Here is a 21077-nt window from a genome sequence, read left to right on the forward strand (position 1 = left end):
TACACCATATGGCTGATCCTGCACAGCAGACCTAGAGGACTCCTGGGTAGTACCCAAAACCCTCTCACTACAGGATGTTCCTCTGCAGGTTTTAAGCAGCAACGCTGACACCTCTCCGAGCTTGGGGAGGGTGGAAAATGATCTTCATTAGTACCATTAACTTCTTCTGTGACAAGTAATGTCAACATCGTTGAGCGATTCTGCTCAAACTCAACCCAAACAGTTGGTATAGCCTACTATGAACCACCGAGGGAGACTTTTGCTAGCTCTCCTCTTCCAAACAATGAGTCCAGTTTTTGCACAAACTGCTTCTGGATATTTTGCCAACATCAATGACACTTTCACCGACTCATCTGCCTCTTCTGCAACAGAACTGTCAAGAGCAGGTAAGCTGATAATTTGGCTCAAAATTAACTATTTTATTCTTCCATGGAACTATTTGTGCATGTTATTAACTATACTTGCCTTCCTCCTTTGGATTGAGTTTGTCATCGTCTTCCTTGTTACTAATACATGTTCATTACCTTCCTGAACACTCAACAGTTGAACTGGTGGCTGATGTCCTAAAGCCACATTTTTCCTCCCATAAGGTCAGCAGAGACTTGTCCTTAGTGAACATTTCAGCTATACCAATTCCTAATGTGATTGTTTGGGATAAAGTATCATTTTATATATATGGCCCTACGGAGGGCATCCAAATTCCATATGTGTTTAGACTTTCCATGAACAAAGTAATAATACCCAGAGTTGTTTCTGATGACTGAGATGTAAAAACAGTTGATTCTATGATGTTTGATTTGCAATATTTCACTGTATTTGAAAGTGAGGATGTTTATCAATTAAGAGAAAATTATGGAGATATGTTCTGTTATAATTATTATGGACACCATTTTATTCACAGAACAAGCACCCCAAAGACTATTTTTAATTATACACAATGGGAACACTCTCCAACTCCACCAGTGGGGAGTTCTAAAGTGTATTCTGAAAAATGTGCATACTTTTCTGGGCACAATGTGGAAAATGCTGAGTCTTATTTTTTAAAAATTGCCAGTGATGTAAAGTCAACATATTTTATTAACTGATACAAAATAGATTTTTTCTGATTCCTTTGTTTCACGGTTGGCTATAGAGGGTATGAATATTGGCTGAAGTCCATTAACTTAAGAAGTGTGTGGGGAACAAAACAAATGGCAAATAAGGGGAAAGGAAGCTTTATTTATAGCATGCATGATACCTGTTCAAATCATATTTTTAAATGAAACTGTACAACAGACAATTTGTTTAGGCTTGGCGAAAATTAAGGACTTGAATGCACCCAATATCCCTGTCCCTGCAAAATTTTACAAACGGCAAAAATTCACTAATGCAACTGAAGCTCAGCACGATGAGTGGATCCAAAAAGAAACAATTAATATGTCACTTTCACATCCTGGTGGGTGGTTATTGTGGCCAGTAGACACCAATGATTGTCATGCACATTTTGTAAACTCCACAGGGGATTTTAGAACAAATAGGCCAGACCCTTGCTATGCATTATCAGAATATTTGTGTATAGTAACAGAGTGTAGGGAAATTATGCAAGCAATTGTTGAAGAGTTCCTCACTAGATGCTGTTAAAGAACATCTCAGTCTCCTGTCTAATGATATAGATACGCAAGATTTCCTGTTAGGCCCCAGAAGACAATGGAGAAAGCATTTTTTATCTGTAGTATATAATAAAATTTAGAAACTTTTCCCGCAAGAAGCTGATGCTCTGTTAAGGCAAATAGATCAGAAAAATTTACAGAAAGCATTAGATAATGAGATTAACACCTTGTCCGACTACATAAACACTTTAAACAACATTGTTTCTCCAGCAATAGACATAGTGCAAAGCAACATGTCATCTTTACAACATGGACAGAGCCAGCTACGGTCCATTATGTAGTTAGGTTGGACACTACAAACACTGAAAGCAGGTTGCGTTCCCTGACAACACATAAGTGCAAGGGACATACTCTCAATATTTAATCTAACGTGACAACAATTAATAATGGCTAAGAGGGAAAAAACTTATGTCATGCTAAACATCAAAAATTAGAAATGTTGCCTTTTACTGTGACTGAAATATGATCTGCTGAATGGTTAATACATGAGGTTATTAATTTGCCTATTTCAACACTTTAAATCACACCCTGCTTGAGACACATTCCAGCAGGCAGATATACAAGACCAGGAGATAATTACATACATTAGGTGTGGGATCTTCACTTTTCGTACAAATGTTTCAGTGGCATGAAAGATGCCTTTCTTAGCAGCAGTGAATGGAAGACTTCTATGAGCCATTCAATGGTTTGTAAGCAGCTGTCCTTACACAGGGCCTATAATGCCTCAGCAGTGAACTTAGCTTGCTATCTAGAGGGAGATTCCAGACAGATGACCACAACTGCATGCAGATTGCTGATTGCCTTTGCTACAGCTGCTTGCTTAGGCTACCGGATCTCTCGCCTACATAGGGATGGTGTCTTTCTAGACAACAGGCTTCCTTGCTCAGGTATGGGGGATGAGGTCTTCACGGGGGGAACCTGAAGGGCAGATTACATGCTCTAACATAGCTTAGGTAGGAACCACATTTATTACGCGTAGTGACAGTATGGTGGGACTGTTCTTGTGTTTCACTCTTCTTGTCACTATTTTGCTTCTAGTGTGTTTTGTCATCCTATTTATTACAATTCATACCATTTTATCTAAGATGCAGTTAATTCAATAAACCTTTTGAACCATTCTCTGCCTCTGTTTGTCTTTGCATATGTGAGACTAATGTAACTGAGATAAAAGGATGAGATCTGATCGTCCACGATTTCCCTGAGGAGTCATTTTTGTCATTTGCCCGATTGCCACAATCATCCCTGCTGTTGGGCAGAGAGAGGCACTGCAAGTTAGCTGGAAAACCCAGATTAGGCTGACAGTTGTCACATGGTGTGGAATTTGAGTCAGTTCCCCACAATTCAGTGGATTCCGCCACCCAAATCCAGTAGCATCATTAGGATAATGAGAACCTACTTGACATGCGCAAGAACTCTCCACCCAACAACCCCCCCATTCCCATTCTCCCAGCTGACATGGTGGTGAGTGCCTGTGGTTCTCGAAAATAAGATTATAGTAGAGGGCCACCCAAGGCCTCCTCTATTCACCTCTCCCTTGTCTTTTGCATGGATGTGTCCTGCTGCTCACTTATCTCTACCGGTGGGGGGGTAATAATACCATCAGTACCTCATTACCTAATTTCTCACTATGGTTACATACCTCTGACCGATTAATAATAAAAAAACAGACATTGAAATCGGACCTTATCACCCCTTTATTCCTGTTCTTAATTTTTTTTGGCTAATACAGTGATTGATTTCTGATCAATCAATGTAAAAAACGTTAGGGTACTCTATGGAAGAAATTAAGATCTAGTTTGCTTTTCACATGTTGTGCTTAATCTTGCTTTCCCTAAGTGTTACCTATGTTGAGGATGTTATTGTTCTGTATTTTTCATTCAGGCAGCATATTATCCTTTTACAGCACACACTTTCGACTGATTCACCTCCAGGTGTCTACAACGTCCCTTATTGACAGGTCTGGAGTTGAGGCTGAAGGCAGTGCTAGTTTTTCACAGTGCCGGCCAGTGAGTCAAAAAGGTGTTCAGAATACCTGGTCATCCAATCCATGGACTCTCCGCAGAGTGCACAGAGCAATGGTCATGTATTCCAGTTGCAATTGTGATTCAGTGCAAATGTGTGCGTAAAGGAGGTATACAGTTGTCAAAATACTGACAAGGTGAAAGTAAAAGGCAATGAACCAGTGGCATAACAATATCGTGCACAGCCCCTGCAGTGTGTGGGGGCTTCAGGAGGGGACCCCTTCATGCACTTTGCGGGGGGGCCTCAAGTTTCCGTCACTGCTTCAAAGGGATGTTCTCAAGCTGAAAACTCAAGATTATTAAGGATTGTTTTGAGTTGGATCTTCCCCTCCCAAAGATCTACTTTCATTACTGAGTACCACTTAGTGCCACGACTTGCAATATGTTTTAAAGACTACATCATCACACCAATACTGTGGTTGTTTTGCTCTGTAGGGAGACTTTGTCCAGTTAGGGAGACTTTGTCCAGTTACACTGCTTCCAAGAGAAATAGACACGTTTATACCACAAATGCTCAGTCTATAAATGGTTCTTATATTACTAAGGTCCTTTTCCTAATGTCTCTTAAAGCCGGTGTTTTCATGACTAGTGTTTTAATTTGCTACATCTTCCTCAGAGCAGGAGATATTCCACACAATTGAAATCAGAAAGATTTTCCTCTATCTTCTGCAATTCTCATTTGATTGGTTTATGTCACTAGTGCCTCAATTGATTTTCATTTTCTCACTCATTAAAAATTGCCAAATGGATAGTTGTCTCTTGAATGAGGATTCAGTAGGTTGCCTTGGCAAACAAATCCTTGCAAAGTCATAAATGATCCAATATGTATATCCAATATAATAAACTTCAGATTTGGGGGTGAGGGCTTGCAATTTCTGAAACTGGTTGTATGGTGCGGATTTCACTATTACCAATAGTTGTACTTTGATTCTAATGAAATGTCACGGGCATTGCATTCATGCTTACTGTTCTCTTAGGTCTTCTTTCTTGATGGGATTGAAGGAATTATGTTGCGCTTTAGCATCTAATTTATACATAAGGACAAGGTATATGGACTAATTGGTAATGTTTTTATTACGCATTGGTAATCTGTGGCATGTTCTCTAATACCACTCTGCCCATTCAATGTGTTTACAAACCTCTGTCCCTTGTGGGATGTAGAGCAGCACTGGATCTTGTTACTGGGATACTGCATTGAAGACAACACTTAAGGGTCAATATGTGAGTAGTGATATTTACTTGTGATATGTACATGACGCCCTGGCTAAAAAAGGGTCCCAAGTATAAGAAGTGAGACAGAGAAGTGAAATTCACCACTTTTATCAATTAGCACTCAACTTTATATCAAGTTTGTAATTTATTATAATCATTATAAGTCAGTCATTAAATAACAAATAAAATTCTGCTAGATGGTATTAGAATGTTGTTTGGTGATTTTAACACAACATTTTTTCACACATAAGCTGGTTTATGTTGGCAAGCTGTTCTAGTATGTCTCTGTATTGCAGCAGCATTGGATGCTTTTATGCTGAAGGAATAGAGGCACACTATTAAATTTGCATATCACAGATGGCAAAGCTATAATCATTGCAGTAGATATTCGCATGCTATATCTATGCAAAGCCTGCATTTGCATATCTTCTGGAATTCTTATAGTTTTCCCGGAACCCAAACAAATAAATTAATATATCTAACTTGTGCAATGATATAGATTTTACTTCATTTAAAACAATTTAACATTTTATGTTGGCAATTAGCTCATAATAATAATGAATTAATTAATTTGAAATGTTTGTGTAAGAATCCAAAAATTCACATTTGAAGAGGTCCTTGTGCAGAAGCATCAATACCTTAAACTAGGATATTAACATATTAGTTGACTTCAAGCACCCTCCTTTTTTTTACACAATGGTATTTATTCATTCCGCGCCTGTCACTTTGTAAATAGGAAAGAAACTAAATCATGGCTATCTAGTTGTATATGAAGCCAATGTGTTTAAACAAACATTTTTTAATATCATATCCCATACACGATACTTAGAAGAAAACGTAGGGAAAATTGTCTCTCCACCATGGAAACATTCTGCTGCCACACTTCAAGTGTACCATGGTACAATGATTAGGTTATGCAGTACTTGAATAGTGACTCATGGTGATGCAAGCTTCTCTGAGCAGACTGATGTTTTTGCTGGATGGAGTCTCTCAGTGAGTGCATTGATACTCAATGTTCAAATGAATTGATAAGCTGCGGAAAAAATGGTTTATGGGATGGGTTAATTGGGGAAGATCTTGTGGACCGCTGACCTAGCTCCAATGAGTTAATTATGTCATGAGTATTCAGAACTGTGGTGCTCAGCATGGGAGTTTGGAACTATGACCTTACCTCAAGTCAATTCAAACATGAGGAATGTATTTTGTACCCACAAACATCCTAAATATGTGCATTTCAGAATTATGCTTTTTTAATTAGTTACTCTTCTGTGTCTGTCCTCGGGTGTACTGTTCCTCATATAGGCTATATTTGAACAAAATACATATTGGTTTCTGTTGTAATGAGTAAAGTAAGAAGATAGTATGTTCCTACTCCCCTCTACCCTCAGACTACTGGTACATTCCACCAGTTACCTGTGAGCTGTACTTTGAATCTTGGGACTGAGGGAAAACTGAGAGGTCTTAATAAAGGTGTCTAACTTAAAAGAACACTTTATTCTTCATAACAGTTGCCTTTGTTACTGTCACTTTGTAGTATGACATATCTATCCCATTCTTACTCGGTGTGTTGGACCTGGCCCTTTCTGCAGGGTCATCCCCAGACTTTATGCCTTTTCCCTACACCATTTTGGTGAATTTGTTTTATTTGGGTCTAGGATTCTGGGCACTTTGCTACTGCTGATCAGTGCTTCAGTGCAGACGCTCTGAACACAAAACATAGTAACATTGGCTTATCCACAATTGGCATATTTAATTTACTTCTAACTCTCTAGTAAAGTGCACTATATGTGCCCAGGGCCTGTAAATAAACTGCTACTAGTGGGCCTGCAGCACTAATTGTCTGCAGAGCCTGTGTGTGCAGTTTTAAACTGCAGAAGAGTGTGAACTCGCCAAGCCTGCGCATCTGCCAAGGATAACCTCCCACAATCCAACACAACATGCTTACACCATGATGGTCACTCCTGCACTGATAGATATTGTGTTCAGAACAGGACTCATGAGGTCCTTTTTGTTCATCCTCCACCTCATGGCAGCTAAGTAACTTTTCTCTATCGGTCCGGAGGAACCTGTGGCTCATTTGGGTGCACCATAAAGGCTTGCTTAGCTGCCTCGCACATAGTAAGTAACCTCCCGGTGGGGGATCCTTATCAATGATCCCAGTTGTAGTGAGACGGCAAGGACCAGTAATCGCGATTGCTCATCTGGCCCTTGCACGAATAAACAAATTACTTCAGCACCCTGATGTTAGATGAATATTTGAAAATGCTATAGCTTGCAAAGTATTTATTGGATTTTTGTTGTCTTGGTCTAGTTTTACCCAGATAAGCATCATCTATTTTTCTAAACCAGTGTAGAGTCTTGGTTCTTTACATCTGAAATCCAATGTTAAATTAATTATATTTGCTATGTCTGGTAGTTCCTGGAAAGATTTCACTCCGTATGACACTCCCTGTGCCTCCATGTTCCATGTATATGTGCCCATTTCCATGACATCAGAGTTGTTGTCTCAGTGCTTCTTTTCCCCTAGGTCTCTATGATGATCACTTATTTGATTTCTAAATATTTTCTTTGAGTTTCCAAAGCCACGACAGCAGAAAATCACCTTCAATGGTTGTCACATATCCTCAGAATAATATTTAATTGCAAACACTTCAGATTTACCTTTGAGAGCTACTGGGTCTCCAAGAATTCTGTTCAGCATTTCCTTGGGAATCTTCTCGAAGGCTTCATTGGTCGGAGCTAAAAGTGTGTACTCTTCATCACCTTCCAACATTGTGGTAAGGTCAGAAGCAGCAACAGCAGCCTGAAAATAGAAAAATCCAGCACACTTAAATTCACAATATCTGGGGAGACCTCTTCTAATCATACTTCTTACTTGAGCTGAAAATGTGTTAATTTCCTGAATCTTCTGTTTTTATTTAGATTGCTCATCCTGACAAGCATGTGTTAATTACTTGTTATTCTATGTTATTTTCTATTGATGGAAATGTACATTTTATGGATCCTATGTCATGGCAATGAATTATGGAAGCATCACTTTTTGTTGTTTGAGCATTAAAACATGAAGATATAAAGTACATAAAAGTACATACATTATAATCACATTTTTGGGTCGTCCCCTGCCTTTAAGGAGTTACGATTACATCATAATAAATTTTGTGGATCTCCAGGGAAGATCTTTAAATCAAATTTCATGCCCTCTTTATCCTAAACTTCTACCCTGTGCTAACTGCTTTAAAAGCCAGAAGCCACAAAGGAAAAATGACTTAAGATTGTGGCAAAGAAATGTAACAGAATGAGCGAGATGCTGATGTATAACTTTAACATTACTAGGTGCACTGTGGGTAGATTTCCGTTCATTTTATTTATTTGTAGAGAAGGAAGTGAGATCAGTTAGGCAGAATATATACGTTGTTTGCCAAGACCCCCTAAATGACCATACCAGAGAGTTGTATATTATGGGGTTTTCTATTGAGACATTGCGGTTTGAGTGATTTGTTGATGATTGTATTCAACATGCTAATTAAGGCAGAAGAAAAGTGAGATTCGAAATATTTATGTTTAACGCATTAGGAGAAAAGTGTGGATGCAAAGCTAATAATAGGCAGTGACTTTCTTTCAAGTTGCATCTAAAACTTACGGCCTGATTACGACTTTGGCGGAGGATATTACTCCGTCCCAAATGTGGCAAATATCCCACCCGCCATATTACAAGTTTCATATATCCTATGGAACTTGTAACACAGCTGTTGGAATATCTGTCACATTTGGGACAGAGTAATCCCCTCCGCCAAGGTCGTAATTAGGCCCAGAGTCTAATGACATTTTTCAGCTGTGGAATGTGACATATATTCCAATATTCCAATATTCAGCATATAGGGAAACTTGTATCTTGTATATCGAATCCAAAAGAGTAACCGTGTTTGATGGTCCTACATTGCCATCAAGGTGTTCCTGTGACATCATACACCACGAGAACTAAGTGGTTTGGAAATGTCACCAGAAACAATATAGCACCACATTACATGTAATTTACTCTTTTATATTACATGTTTATTTTCGGGCAATTAGCTTCACATAAGTGTGCTTTTTAAAATCAAAATGGGTAAAATAGTATCTGAAATGCTGAGTTATACTATGTAGTTTTCTGTAGTACAAAAGAAGATAACATAATTAAGTAGATAGGAGTATAGAATTTTAGAAAAATGTGTTACTTGTTTAAACATATCTTGTATGTTAAAAAGAGAGGTTGTTGAAGTTATTTTCTACAAGGGTGCAACTAACAGCAGACACTGAATACAACTAGAATGCTCATATTTTGCTTACTTTTTATGAATAGAATGTTGATTGGGAAAGCCGAATTTTGATATTTTTGTGGGCCAATGAGGAAAACAATTCTAGCATCAATATGAGTACCCGAAGGAACGAAGTACTAGTAGATTCACTGTGCGAAAAATATTTATAAATGCACCGACATTTCCACCAACGAAAAACAAAACGATGATTTAAACCACTATAGTGTTCTGACAAAAACAATTCTAGCTTCACTACGCGAACCTGAGGGAACTAAGCACGTGGAGATTTATTGTGTGGAAAATATTTATAAATGCACTGATATTTCCAACAAGGAAAAATACAAGGATGATTCCAACCACCATAGTGCACTGGCCTAAACAGTCCGAACATCAATATGAGCTGAAGGAACGAAACACTTGTAAATCCCTTGTGTACAAAATATTTATAAATGAACTGGCATTTCCACAAAGGAAAAATATAAAGATGATTTTAATCACCATAGTGCACTGACAAAAAACAAAAATGCAAGATAAAAGACTACACACTGGAGCATTTTATAAAATATAAAACTCCAACTGCAGCCAATTCATTCCTTCCTGAATATGGTAATACGGGTAAAAATGTTTGAAGGGCGAATTGTACACTTGCAGTCATTGATGGCATGGTAAACAAGTGTTTGAATATTCTAAAATTCAACAACTGATAAAGTATGTCAGTTTGTATTGGAAAAAAATGATGTGTGCTTCCCTGCAGCACAATGGCTACACACTGAGAAATGGGGTGAGGGGTGTGGACAGGACCAGCCCCTGCGAGTGGAGTGAAGCATTCACATTCCTGGAACAGAACATGCTAAAACGAGCACAGCATCATGGAGAATGTGGCACTGCTTGGTGATGTATACCAATGCATAAAACAAGCAGCTGTGGCGGTGGAGTGGTGGGGTGCACCATTTGGCCTTTTTTTGCTGACGATGCTCCTCGTTGGCAAAAACACTTTTATTTTCTTTTTACTGATGCTTGTTTGGCAACAAGCACTGGCAAGTCCAAAAGTTGGGCAAATTCCTTTCAAAGGTGAAACCTGTTGGCTTTGCCAATTTTTGTTTTGTATAAGAAGGGTATCATATGTGTCTTTATGGGAGGCTAAGCCTATTTACTAAGTTAATTTGTTGAAATTTGCTGTCATGATAACATATTGTTGGATTTACAGCACCTTGCTCACAAAAAATATAACAGATTTACTCAACTATAACGAAACATCTCCCCAACAAAAAATCAGACCATTGACTTAGCTGTAACATGGTTAAAACAAGCTCAGTGAGACCTGCTTCGTTTGTGATAGCTCATAGTAGTTGTGGAACATGTGATTGCAGGTCTCTTGCACTTTTATTTCTCCCTCTAAGGTTGTTGTCTGCCTCCATCAATCAATGATTTCTAAAGCGCAGCTAATCACCCATAGGGTCTCAAGTTGCTGTTTACAGCCATGCTGCTCAATCGAACAGCCAGATCTTAAGGTTCTTCCTGAGCTGCTTCAATGATGCGGTTCCCGAGTTGGAGAGGTACCATGTTCAACGTCTTGGCTGGGAGGTAGACGACTTTTCGCTCCATAAGATGGAAAGCAGACCAATAAGAAAGCCACTGAGCAGACAGCGGCACACACAAAGAGATGACTGATTAATGTACATGCCCGAATGCAGACAAATAAATCTAACACAAACAGGTCATTAATGCATTACAGATGAGCTTCAGAAATGTACCTTGTGAAGCTGAAACATGCAGTAGCCCTGCGCAAAATGAACTTGCGTTTTTTGTTAGAAAAATAAGCTAGCGTGCTATTTATTTGCATTTTCGTCTCGAAGAGTTGATGATGTATTATTTTTTTTTCTATTTACCTTATCAGCATCTGTAAACCTTTAGTGCGGTAAACAATGTCATTATTATTCAAAGTTAGACCTCGAGGCCCAGGTTGGCATTCGTGGAATTATAGTTTAAATAGCTCACTGCCATATTTTAGTGCCAGTCATTGAACAGAGCTCTGGAAACCCACTGGCATTCTGCAACTGCTTTATTACAAACATTGCAAACACTTGGAGACACTGAGCTGGTACTGATGCATGACTATTAATTTCACGCTTCGCACTTCTTGGCAGCAAGCTTCCTTAGATGGTCAGAATAGGGCTTCGTGGTTTATTTCCAAATCTTATTTAACACTCTTGTACTGGAGTAAATATGCAGGCTGGCGCTTCTGCCCCTATGTGGCTGAGCAACGCTCTGCAGAGTAAATACGTATAACAAGGCTGGGTCAACTCACTCTGAGGGTTTCTAGGCTTTCCTCTATCTCGACGACTTGGTTGATATTGTTGGTGACGGCGGTTATGACCTTGTCTATGACGTGGACGACGCCGTTTGTAGCGTGATGGTCCGCTTGCATCAGCCTTGCACAGTTCACCGTCACAATCTACAGGAGAAGCACACACAAGGACACGTGTTACTGACTCGATTAGGAAACAAATACACATACTGGTGTGCCTATAAAGCAAGAAGGCACACTCAAATGTTGTCCATATTTAGCTATTTACAACACAATGCGTGGATAGAATTGGTGCTAAAATTATATTTGAATTTTTATTCATCTAAACGTTCAAATGTGTATATACATGTTAAGTGTGATGATCTTTGCCAACTGCTTCCCCTGTGTGACAGTGCCCAAGCAACGCGCAGATTCTACATCTGAATTACAGATTTCATTTGAACACCCTGAAACACTTACACGTTTTTGGGCCCTACATCTGGTTATCTCTGCCACATTCAGTGAGTTATTCTCCTTGTTAACTGTGCCTTCATTGAATGATTCCTGCTGGTGCACCCTGGGAAATATTTTGAATCTGGTTGTGTGTCATGCACTCGAAAAAATACCTATTAGGGACTATAGCTGTTGGCAAAATGCTCTTCCCTACCTGGGACAACATCCTGCTCTGTCTTTCCGTACCAAAGATTACTAGCTTCTTGGTGGATGCTTGTTTCTCTGCACTTCACTACCTCCATCAATCAGTCACATCTATATTAATAACTGAACATTCAATGGTCTTGACTGCAAAGACCTGCAATTTGCAATCTAAATTAGTATGCTTTTAAACTGGAGGATTCATATACATAGAATACTTTTGACCGTAATTCTCTTGCACAACTCCTTGACAAACATCAACTCATACATGATGCCTCTAGACCTCATTCAGATCTCGGACTCATAGGTTTGCTTCTTTTCGAACTTTGATCGAACTTCCTCTCGCTTTGCCTAAATGCACTTGGCCATCATTTGCCACCTATTCAATCTCAAAGATTAGGAATTCCACAAATAAAAGTAGTAACGCAGAGGCCATTTTCCTGCAGACACTGACCAAATCCATCATGAAATGGCCCCACTCCTCAAATCCATGGCACAAGAGTTAAACTTTTCAGAATGTCTTCAAATCCCATTACTCTTCTGAACCTTCACTCACTGGCGCTGTACCCATTCCCAATCCATCACGTGCAACATGTGTGCCCTTCTCTCCAGATGAAGGTTATCTCAGACTCCCTGCACCTTGAATATAATAAGCACCCGCTGCATTCTCTTATGACAGTTCTTAGTGATGTCAAGTCACCTTGCCTTCAGATCCTCATCAATTTCTTTCAACCCCACTCTTACCATCTCCGATACCCTACACTTTCAAAACCCTTCTTACTCCTTACTCCCAATTACACAGTCTATGCTACCAGAGCTTTCATCCTCTTATAGCTGTCCCATGATGTACAAGGAGTAGACATCATGGGTTGCCATCATTTTCTATGTACTCCTTCACTTTCCCTCACTTCAGACTAGTTTCAGATTGCCTGACATTTATTCATCATAGATGAAATTGTAGATAGGGCACACTTCCATGGAAGTGGACAATTTGGCTGAAAGGATCTGTTTGCCACTTAGAGAAATCCAATACTCTTGTCAGTAATGTTGTATCCTCACAGTCACCAGTAAAAAATATGTTCTGGGACATAGGCAGTGACCTTAATGTTCCTAGCGTCTGGCATATTCATGTTTGTAATCATGGCTTACCATCCATAGCTTGAAGATCTTTATGACCAATAATCGAATCTCTCATGCTCCACCACATCTGCCCATCTCGATTGCTGAGAATCCCAGCAATTTCATACGAATTTGCTTGATGTGATTCAAATTCATGCAGTGTCATTATTGTCTTATTTACCCATCAAACCGCTGGTGTGCCAGTGGCTAAATGTATACCTTTCTAAAGCATTTACTGTAGACATTATTCTGCTCTCTAAAAAAACATGTATCGCAGATGGCTCATTTTATCGTAAGCTGCCATAGTCCCAATAGGTCACTGAGTGTCATATTTCACAGTTCACCAGTTCTCCACATGGCACCTTCACTTTATCTCTAAAGTCCAGATAAACCTACTCTGAAATTACTATGAGCTGGTAGATGCCTGACCCCCTGCATGACTAAACTTTCTTTTTTATTTGTAAATTTCGTGTGGCCCCACTAACTATCACTTCTGGCACTTTGCCAGAGGGACTCACTACCATTTTTACTGACTGTTTTTTCTATGTAATTAGTGCACATTATTTAGTACAGTAGGATGAGAACATATTCGGCCCACCACATCTTAACGTCTGCTACTTCCTATGCACAGTGCTCCTAGGTCCTCAACACGCCACGTGCGTTTAGAAAGTAATAAATATACAAAACAAATGCAATTTTTAAGATATTTAGTGTCATTGTTTATATTGGCTCCTCATTTGCTAAAGATGTACAGTGTGCAACAACTGAGCCAAACTAACATGATGCATGTGTTTATGCATGTTTCGCATCAATATCCTGACCACACTGTTCAAGTTTGAACCACAGAAGAAACCAACCAGCATAATTACACTGAATACCATTTCATTTTTAAGGTGGTTAGCAAACCTATTTGAGCAGAAAGGTCTGGAATTAACAATCTACAAAGAAAAATTTAAACCGTAAGGGAAAGCTAGCGCTGACGCAACACCATGTCCCTAATTACAAGAGGACAGCAAATTGCAGGTCTTCAAGGTTCACTTTGTGGACACAGAAAATATCAGGTTGCAGACAGCAACTGAGTTATTTGTAGAGACTCTAATGTCCAACCATAGAGGATCCATAGTGGATGTTATAATAGTAATTAGTCACTTGGTCTAAATTTCTACCAAAGTAGTTAAAAATTGTTTTCTTGGGATTTATTTAGCCGAGTCCCATTGGGACCCTGTCATTGGGCTTAAGAAACTTTTAAAACGTTTTACCTCACCTGCATGCATTGTGACTACCTGGTGGTTCTTGTACATCAGCTTTAAAAACTATTATACTGTATCTTAGAACAAAGCTACAGGAGTGGAAATTGAGTGAAAGTGTCCAAGATCAAATTGAATTTATTTAAATATACCTGTAAAACCTTCAAATATATCAGGGTGCAGACAATGCTTAACGTTCAGCCTGGACACCACTTGCCTTCCTCATGTAGTTAAAAACCTCCCCTTGCCAACTGCCTGTATAGGACCTTGCCATCTGTGAGTTCAGCCCCCAGCTACAAAGTGGAGCTTCATCACACTGTTGACCTCACAATACAGAGTTGTCTGAGTTCAGCAGCTCCAGAGTAGGGCAGCACAAGTCCACCTAGGACGGCATTATTCATTGTGCTCTGGGATTATAAAGGGCATGTGTACCTCCTGTATGTGCCCCTGGGGGAAAATTGTATTACAGAGGTGCTACAGACATTTGTGCATCCCCTTGTTTATTACTGATAGTGCTAGCACACATGTAGTGCCTGCACTATCAGGAGAGGGCATTCCCTCATTTACAGGGGGGAGTCTTTTCCTCAGCTTGTGCACTGCATTATAGAGACCAGCCTAGAAACAAAAGAAAGGACCCTTAGAAGGCACACTAACTGTGTGCCCCAAAAAGGTAATACATTATCAGTGCAACTCGTGAAGGCATCCCTCTGGAGGGGGACAGAGAGAATCCCATGGACCATGGACTTACTGCATCCACCTATAGGGGGATTTCTTTCCTTTCTTTAAAGTTCAGGTCACAAGCAGTCTGCACTGTGAAACACAGAGTGGCTTTGAAACAACTGCTCCATATTTCACTCAACTCGCTTTCCCCAGAAAGTGCAAGTTCACTTCTACCCTGGGGCTGCGCACTGATTGTAATAGGCACACTGTTTATTTTTGCGCCCTGCGCACCTGTTTAAGGGGGCGCAGTGGAGAAAACTGTGACAAAGCGCCCTTATCATAATAAAGGCCACTGGTCTTTAGGTAAGAGAGGGCAAACTTCAGAGGTGAGATGCCTTTAGCCAGGACCTGGGCATTACAAAACAGTCAACAATCAGGCAATAGTGTAATCTAAAAGTAGCAGTGTTAGGGCCTGCAGCTGATCTGTAATATAGGCTGCTAACCCACTTGCTGCAACATCAGAGAACGTCAGGGAACCTCAAGGAGTCTCTAGCAACAGCAGTAGATAGAAATAGACACTGCAAACAGCACAAAGGGGGAATGAAGGCTTGAATCCTACAGCCCATCCCAGTGGGAAGGAAACAAGGACTATAAACAAGTAGAAAGAGAAACAATTACATGTCTTGCTCCTGCAATTTTATCTTTCCAATTGTAACATATTGGTGTGCGAACCCCTCATACCAACTTTTAAGCTAACCAATAAGTAAATCTTCCACAAATTCCCTATGCTTCATCATGTACTTTTCTTCATGCAGTAAAAACTTAGGGAAGGTTCATCTATGTTTACTTGATATAGAATAATTGATTGCAAGTGTCAGGGAGTGTGGGATATTATTTGAGACCCAGATAGGGTGAAAGTCTAGTGTTGATCTTTGAGCCATCCTCCTACTGACTAAAAGTAGTCTAAACAAGAATGTTGGTCGTATACAAGAGAAAATATCAGGATTCACCCACTCACAGGATCTACTAGATCAAGACTATCTTTAAGTGTATCTATAGATTTTCTGATCTTGGTCTTATGGCACACCTGGAGGTCCTAGTAGTTGTTTTATCTATTGATGAGATCCAACTGGAACGTACTACTGCTATAAGGACATCAGGTATCATCCTAAATTGATCTCTAATTTCATCATATACAGTGGGGTCATCAATGTTTGGGTCATGTATATAAACTGTGATCCCTCTTCCCCCTGCATCCACATTATGAAAAAACAACTGACAGTTAGATCTAAGTATTAATATAACTACTCCTTTTAACAGTGACATCTATTGTGCTATCAAGAAAATACTGTGAACCCAAGCTCTCACACTGTGATTGGCACTTCTTATCCTACCCTAGTTTCTTGTAAGTGTGCACTGCAAGATTTGAAGCTATCAATTTCCTGTTTAACTCTTTTCAGCTTCTGCTTAGAATTGAGCCCCCTGACCTTCAAGGTGAGAATTTTAAGTTGCTCCATCGCCGCTAGTGACCTTTATTCTTACCCGACTTCACTCCCCCACCACTTCCCTACTTTCCTCAATCTTCTTTCATTTCTCGACAACACCCATTTTCCTCCCTTTCCTTGAGGCTCTGCCTGGAGGAAGACTTTCACCCTTACTTTCAGCAACGGATGCTGATGTCTGCATCCTTGAAACATGGCTCTTGCACCCCAACCTGCAAACCATTGCTTGAATTTTTAATAGTGATATTACAGAGTAAAACGAGAAGATAGAGAAAACAAAAATGTGAGGGGTTTGTCCTAGAGATGTCCTACATTAGACGTTTCCTTAGCCTTTGATTGAAAATCCTACTTTAGTGCCTTCTATTGTGTGAGATAAAGGCTAGCCTTGGTAATATCCATGAAGACCAGAGGTCTCATACATGCCCCTTCTAATATAGCCGTGGTCTGTAGCACTCTAAACACTGGGAGTATGGATAATATCTCCTTGATTCCTTGCTGTTTAACAGGCAAGATCTATGAAAATAGAAAAATTAAGCTGTGCTCAGATGGTATGCTTTTCCTTTGTCAAGGAATTTGTAGTATAGTCTCATTGGTTTGAAAATCCTAAAATATCAGATACCGGTCACTGATTTATTCTCTGTGGCTTTGGCTGGAACTCTATGTGCATGAGCAAATGAGAGGCTGGGAGTAGCCTTCCATTTCCCCAGTTAATCCCCCCAAATATTAGTCAGTAGCAAGGTCAGTAGCAAGGGGTGACCCAACTGATCATGTTGAGAGCTCCAGCCTCAACACTTTTGTGTATGTGAACGATCCAAATATTAGAACATCTGGATCTATTCTCGAGGTTCTCAGATTTTCAAGTGAGACTACTAATCTTCTTTTCTAATATGGAATTCATGTGTTCATCTAGCCTCGTTAACCATATACCTGTGTGTTGATAGTTCTTGAAAATACTTCCAGCCTATAATCCAGTGCCTCTTCTTTCCTTGTCAGAACTTCCATCTTTGGAGTTTATCAAGGTTGGGCTCTTTTAATGTTTTTGATTTTCCTTGGAAAGGCCGTAAACATGGATTTAGTGGAGGAGGTAGACATCTGTGAAGCCTCAGATATTTGAGAGCATACAGTCTCCTCCACCGCCTCGGACTCAAGATGGGATCTCAGTAGTTCTATGCAGTGTATACTCAATATCCTGATGCACTCTTGGGTCTGGAGCAGAGGAAGGTTCGTGCTCGAACAAGCTGTAATGATTAGATTGAGGACTTGTAAATGTATTCACAGATTCCCAGCAGAAGGCCTGAGGGGGTACTGGGCATATTCTAGTTGATCTAGAGAAGCTGATTTTGTCTGGGACGGTCTGATTTTCCTGCACCTTAGTAACCTTTGGACAAGCTCCTTTACCCCTTAGAATCACTTGCTCAAGATAGGCTGCATAATGTATTATCCCTTGCTATAGTAAGATCCCTGTTATAGCAGCAAGATCAATTTTAATACTCTCCTGATTGAGTGAGACCTTATGGCTGTTTCCACCATACCTCCCTCATTGCTGCCAGCATCATGTAGAGCTGAGTGGGATTGTCCCCTTGAATCTCCTACGTCTTGGCCCTGATCTCACACCAAGAACTCCTCTGATGATAGAGGCGTAGAAGAGTGGTGTATGCCTGAGTGCTGAGGTGGGAGGGTGTGCCTCAAGCCCCTGAGGGGGCACTAGAAAAGTACTATTAACCCACAATCTCAACCAACTCACCGAGCCAGGTCCATAAATGAGAAGGGCCTGCCAACATTTCTTATACACAATTTCACAGCTTCTTCTTTTCTTGTTTTTGTTACCATTTTGTATTATCTAAGATACAGTTATGAAAGGATGCTGAAGGTATATATTTACAGATTGCTGATGCAAGGTGGTACAGCCTAAGCTTCTTTTTTTCTCTTCTCCTCAGTCTTCATCCTTTCATCACCCCCTTCTTAATATTATTCCCCTAAATTACTTCAATGAGCAAAGCAAATCAAAAAAGAAAAGTCTTCAAAGTAGCAATTAAAGTCAAAGTCACAACCTCTACAACACAAAGTACCTCTATGGACCTAATGTATCTTCTCTGGCTGACCAAGAGTCAAAGTGTAAACATAACAAATTCAAAAATACGAAAAGAGCAGCTTGTAACAAGTGTATTCATCTCACCAACTACTCCTGGCACAAGCACACCACGGGGGTCAGAAATTAGGCTTTCCACAAGCAATCACTCAAGCCGAGCAAGGATGCAGCTGGCAAGAGAGCTTGCCTAGGAACACCATTCTTCCTGCTAGATGGTATCAATTCCTTGATTGGTGAGAAACACACAGCAGTTATCTCTCATTGCAGTCAGGTCTCCAAGGTGGCATTGGATGGAGCGCCCACATATCATGGACTGGGCTCCGACCAGTCTAAGGCCCTTCAAACCTCCCCGTCTGCCTTGATGCCCCACCTCACTGTACTCCTCCTCTCCATCTTGACTTGTGTTCTGTCTTTGTGCATGGCTTCTGTGTCCATTTGCCTCTGTGCTCTGGCTGTCCATTTGTCTTTTGTACTCTCTTGCCCATTTTGTTTGCTCTGCCCAGTCTTTTTATGCCCGTTTGCTACCTCTGCCCAGACCATTTTGTCCTCTCTGCCCAGTCTTTTTGCCCGATGTTTGTGCCCTCTTTTGTCCTTTTGTGCCAGTAATTGTGCAAGTTTGACTCTTACTCCCCCTACTTATCTGCCCTCCGCCCCCTCCGTCCTTACCTGCTTGTCCCATATGCCTTCCCCCGCTGCAGGAGTTTGCATAACAATCGCAGCACATAATGCTGTATGTTATATATGATTATACTGGTGTTAGTAAAATTTTGTCCTAGTTTAATTATAAGCCACTCAAAAAGGTAGTGGGAGCCACAGTCCATGCTCATCAGGAGCAGTGCAGGGCAAGACGAGATGTGTGATAAGTTATGATGGACCAAGTTCTGCATAAATGCACTGTTGAATCTTCACAAAAAGAATGGTATTGCAAGGGGGCACTTTGAACGTCCAAACTGGAAGATATGTAAATTCCAGTCATCACTCAACAGTAAAAACACAGAAATCAAAACATAATTAATGAATACAGGTAATAGTTAAAGCAAATAAAAATAAATGAAAAACCAAGCCTTGTGAAAAGGTACAGATAAAATGGAAGAAACAGCAGATTTAGGGGGTCATTATGACCCTGGCCGTCCTGCCCCACCAAGCCAGGGGTGACAGCCAGACTGCCAACAGTGTGGCGGTGCAGGAACACCAAATTATGATCATTGCAGTGAACTGGCTGCATTGCAGCCAGTTCACTGCCTGTACCACCAGAGAGGTGGGACCTCCAGGCTGAAGGTTGACCAGCTTCAGCCCGGCAGTCCACCAAATACCACCTGTGGTATAATGAGTGTCCTTACCGCCAGGGATTCCGTGGTGGCAGCCCTGCCATGAAATCCCTGGTGGTAAGGATACTGGTGACAGGAATATTAATTCCTGTCACCAGTACAGGACTCCCCAACCCCCCCCTCCCTGTAGGAGTCCCCCTGCCCCTACCCCCCCCATCAAGAGCCCCCCAATACCCCAAGCAGTGACGCCCCCCTCCCCGATCCTCGTACTGACCCCCGATCCCCGCACTGACTCCCCCTCCCCGATCCCTGTACTGCCTCCCCGATTCCCGTACTTACCCCGATCCATGCACATAGACACCACAAATGCAGACACGCACACATCCACACATATATGCACACATCCACGCTCACTCATTTACACACACATGCACACATGGCCACAACACTCCCCCCACCCCTGACATACACGCATTCACACAAGCACACAGACAGTTGCACACACAACACCCCCCTCCATTAACACACCACCCCCCATTCACATACACAACCCTCAACACCCCCCCTCCACTGTCGGTCGATCACCTTGCCTGGTGGTCATCTGGGAGGGAACGGGGTCCATGTGGCCTGCTCTTCCAGCACCGACCCGTCACCACAACACCGCCACACTGATTATAAACTTGTTATATGGCGGGCGGTGTTGTGATGACGTAGCGGTGCCAGCGGAGCAACCTCCACTAGACCGCCGACCACCAGATGGCTGCTGGCACCTTTCTGCCCAATTTATGGCAGAGAGCTGCCAGGAGTCATAATATGGCGCTCTGTAGACCGTCATCACTGGCCTGCGTGACTTCGGCGGTCAACTGTTTTGACCACCAAAGTCATAACGAGGGCCTTAATGTTTTCAGTTAAGTGCAGCCTTTCTCAAGACATATAAAAGAAAAGAAGTAAACAAAAATAACATGAAATGAAAATAACCGCTGGAAATAAATACATGAGAACCCAAACATGTACCAGCTAATTTAATTCATTGCAGTTCAAATATACTCAAAACGTATAAACCATGATGGAGAA

General features: G+C 40.9%; 1 protein-coding gene across 1 annotated transcript in view; it reads right to left on the reverse strand.

Moving 5' to 3' along the window:
- The window catches only part of TGFBI (transforming growth factor beta induced), a 224985-nt gene that overhangs the window by 83215 nt on the left and 120693 nt on the right, over positions 1-21077 (reverse strand). The window contains exons 6-7 of the mRNA XM_069199225.1: positions 11486-11632; positions 7544-7685 (exon numbers count right to left, since the gene is read on the reverse strand). Of these exons, the coding sequence (XP_069055326.1) occupies positions 7544-7685; positions 11486-11632 (289 nt within the window). The remainder of the gene's footprint in view (positions 1-7543; positions 7686-11485; positions 11633-21077) is intronic.

This window comes from Pleurodeles waltl, chromosome 7 (assembly GCF_031143425.1).
Source record: "Pleurodeles waltl isolate 20211129_DDA chromosome 7, aPleWal1.hap1.20221129, whole genome shotgun sequence".
NCBI lineage: Eukaryota > Metazoa > Chordata > Amphibia > Caudata > Salamandridae > Pleurodeles > Pleurodeles waltl.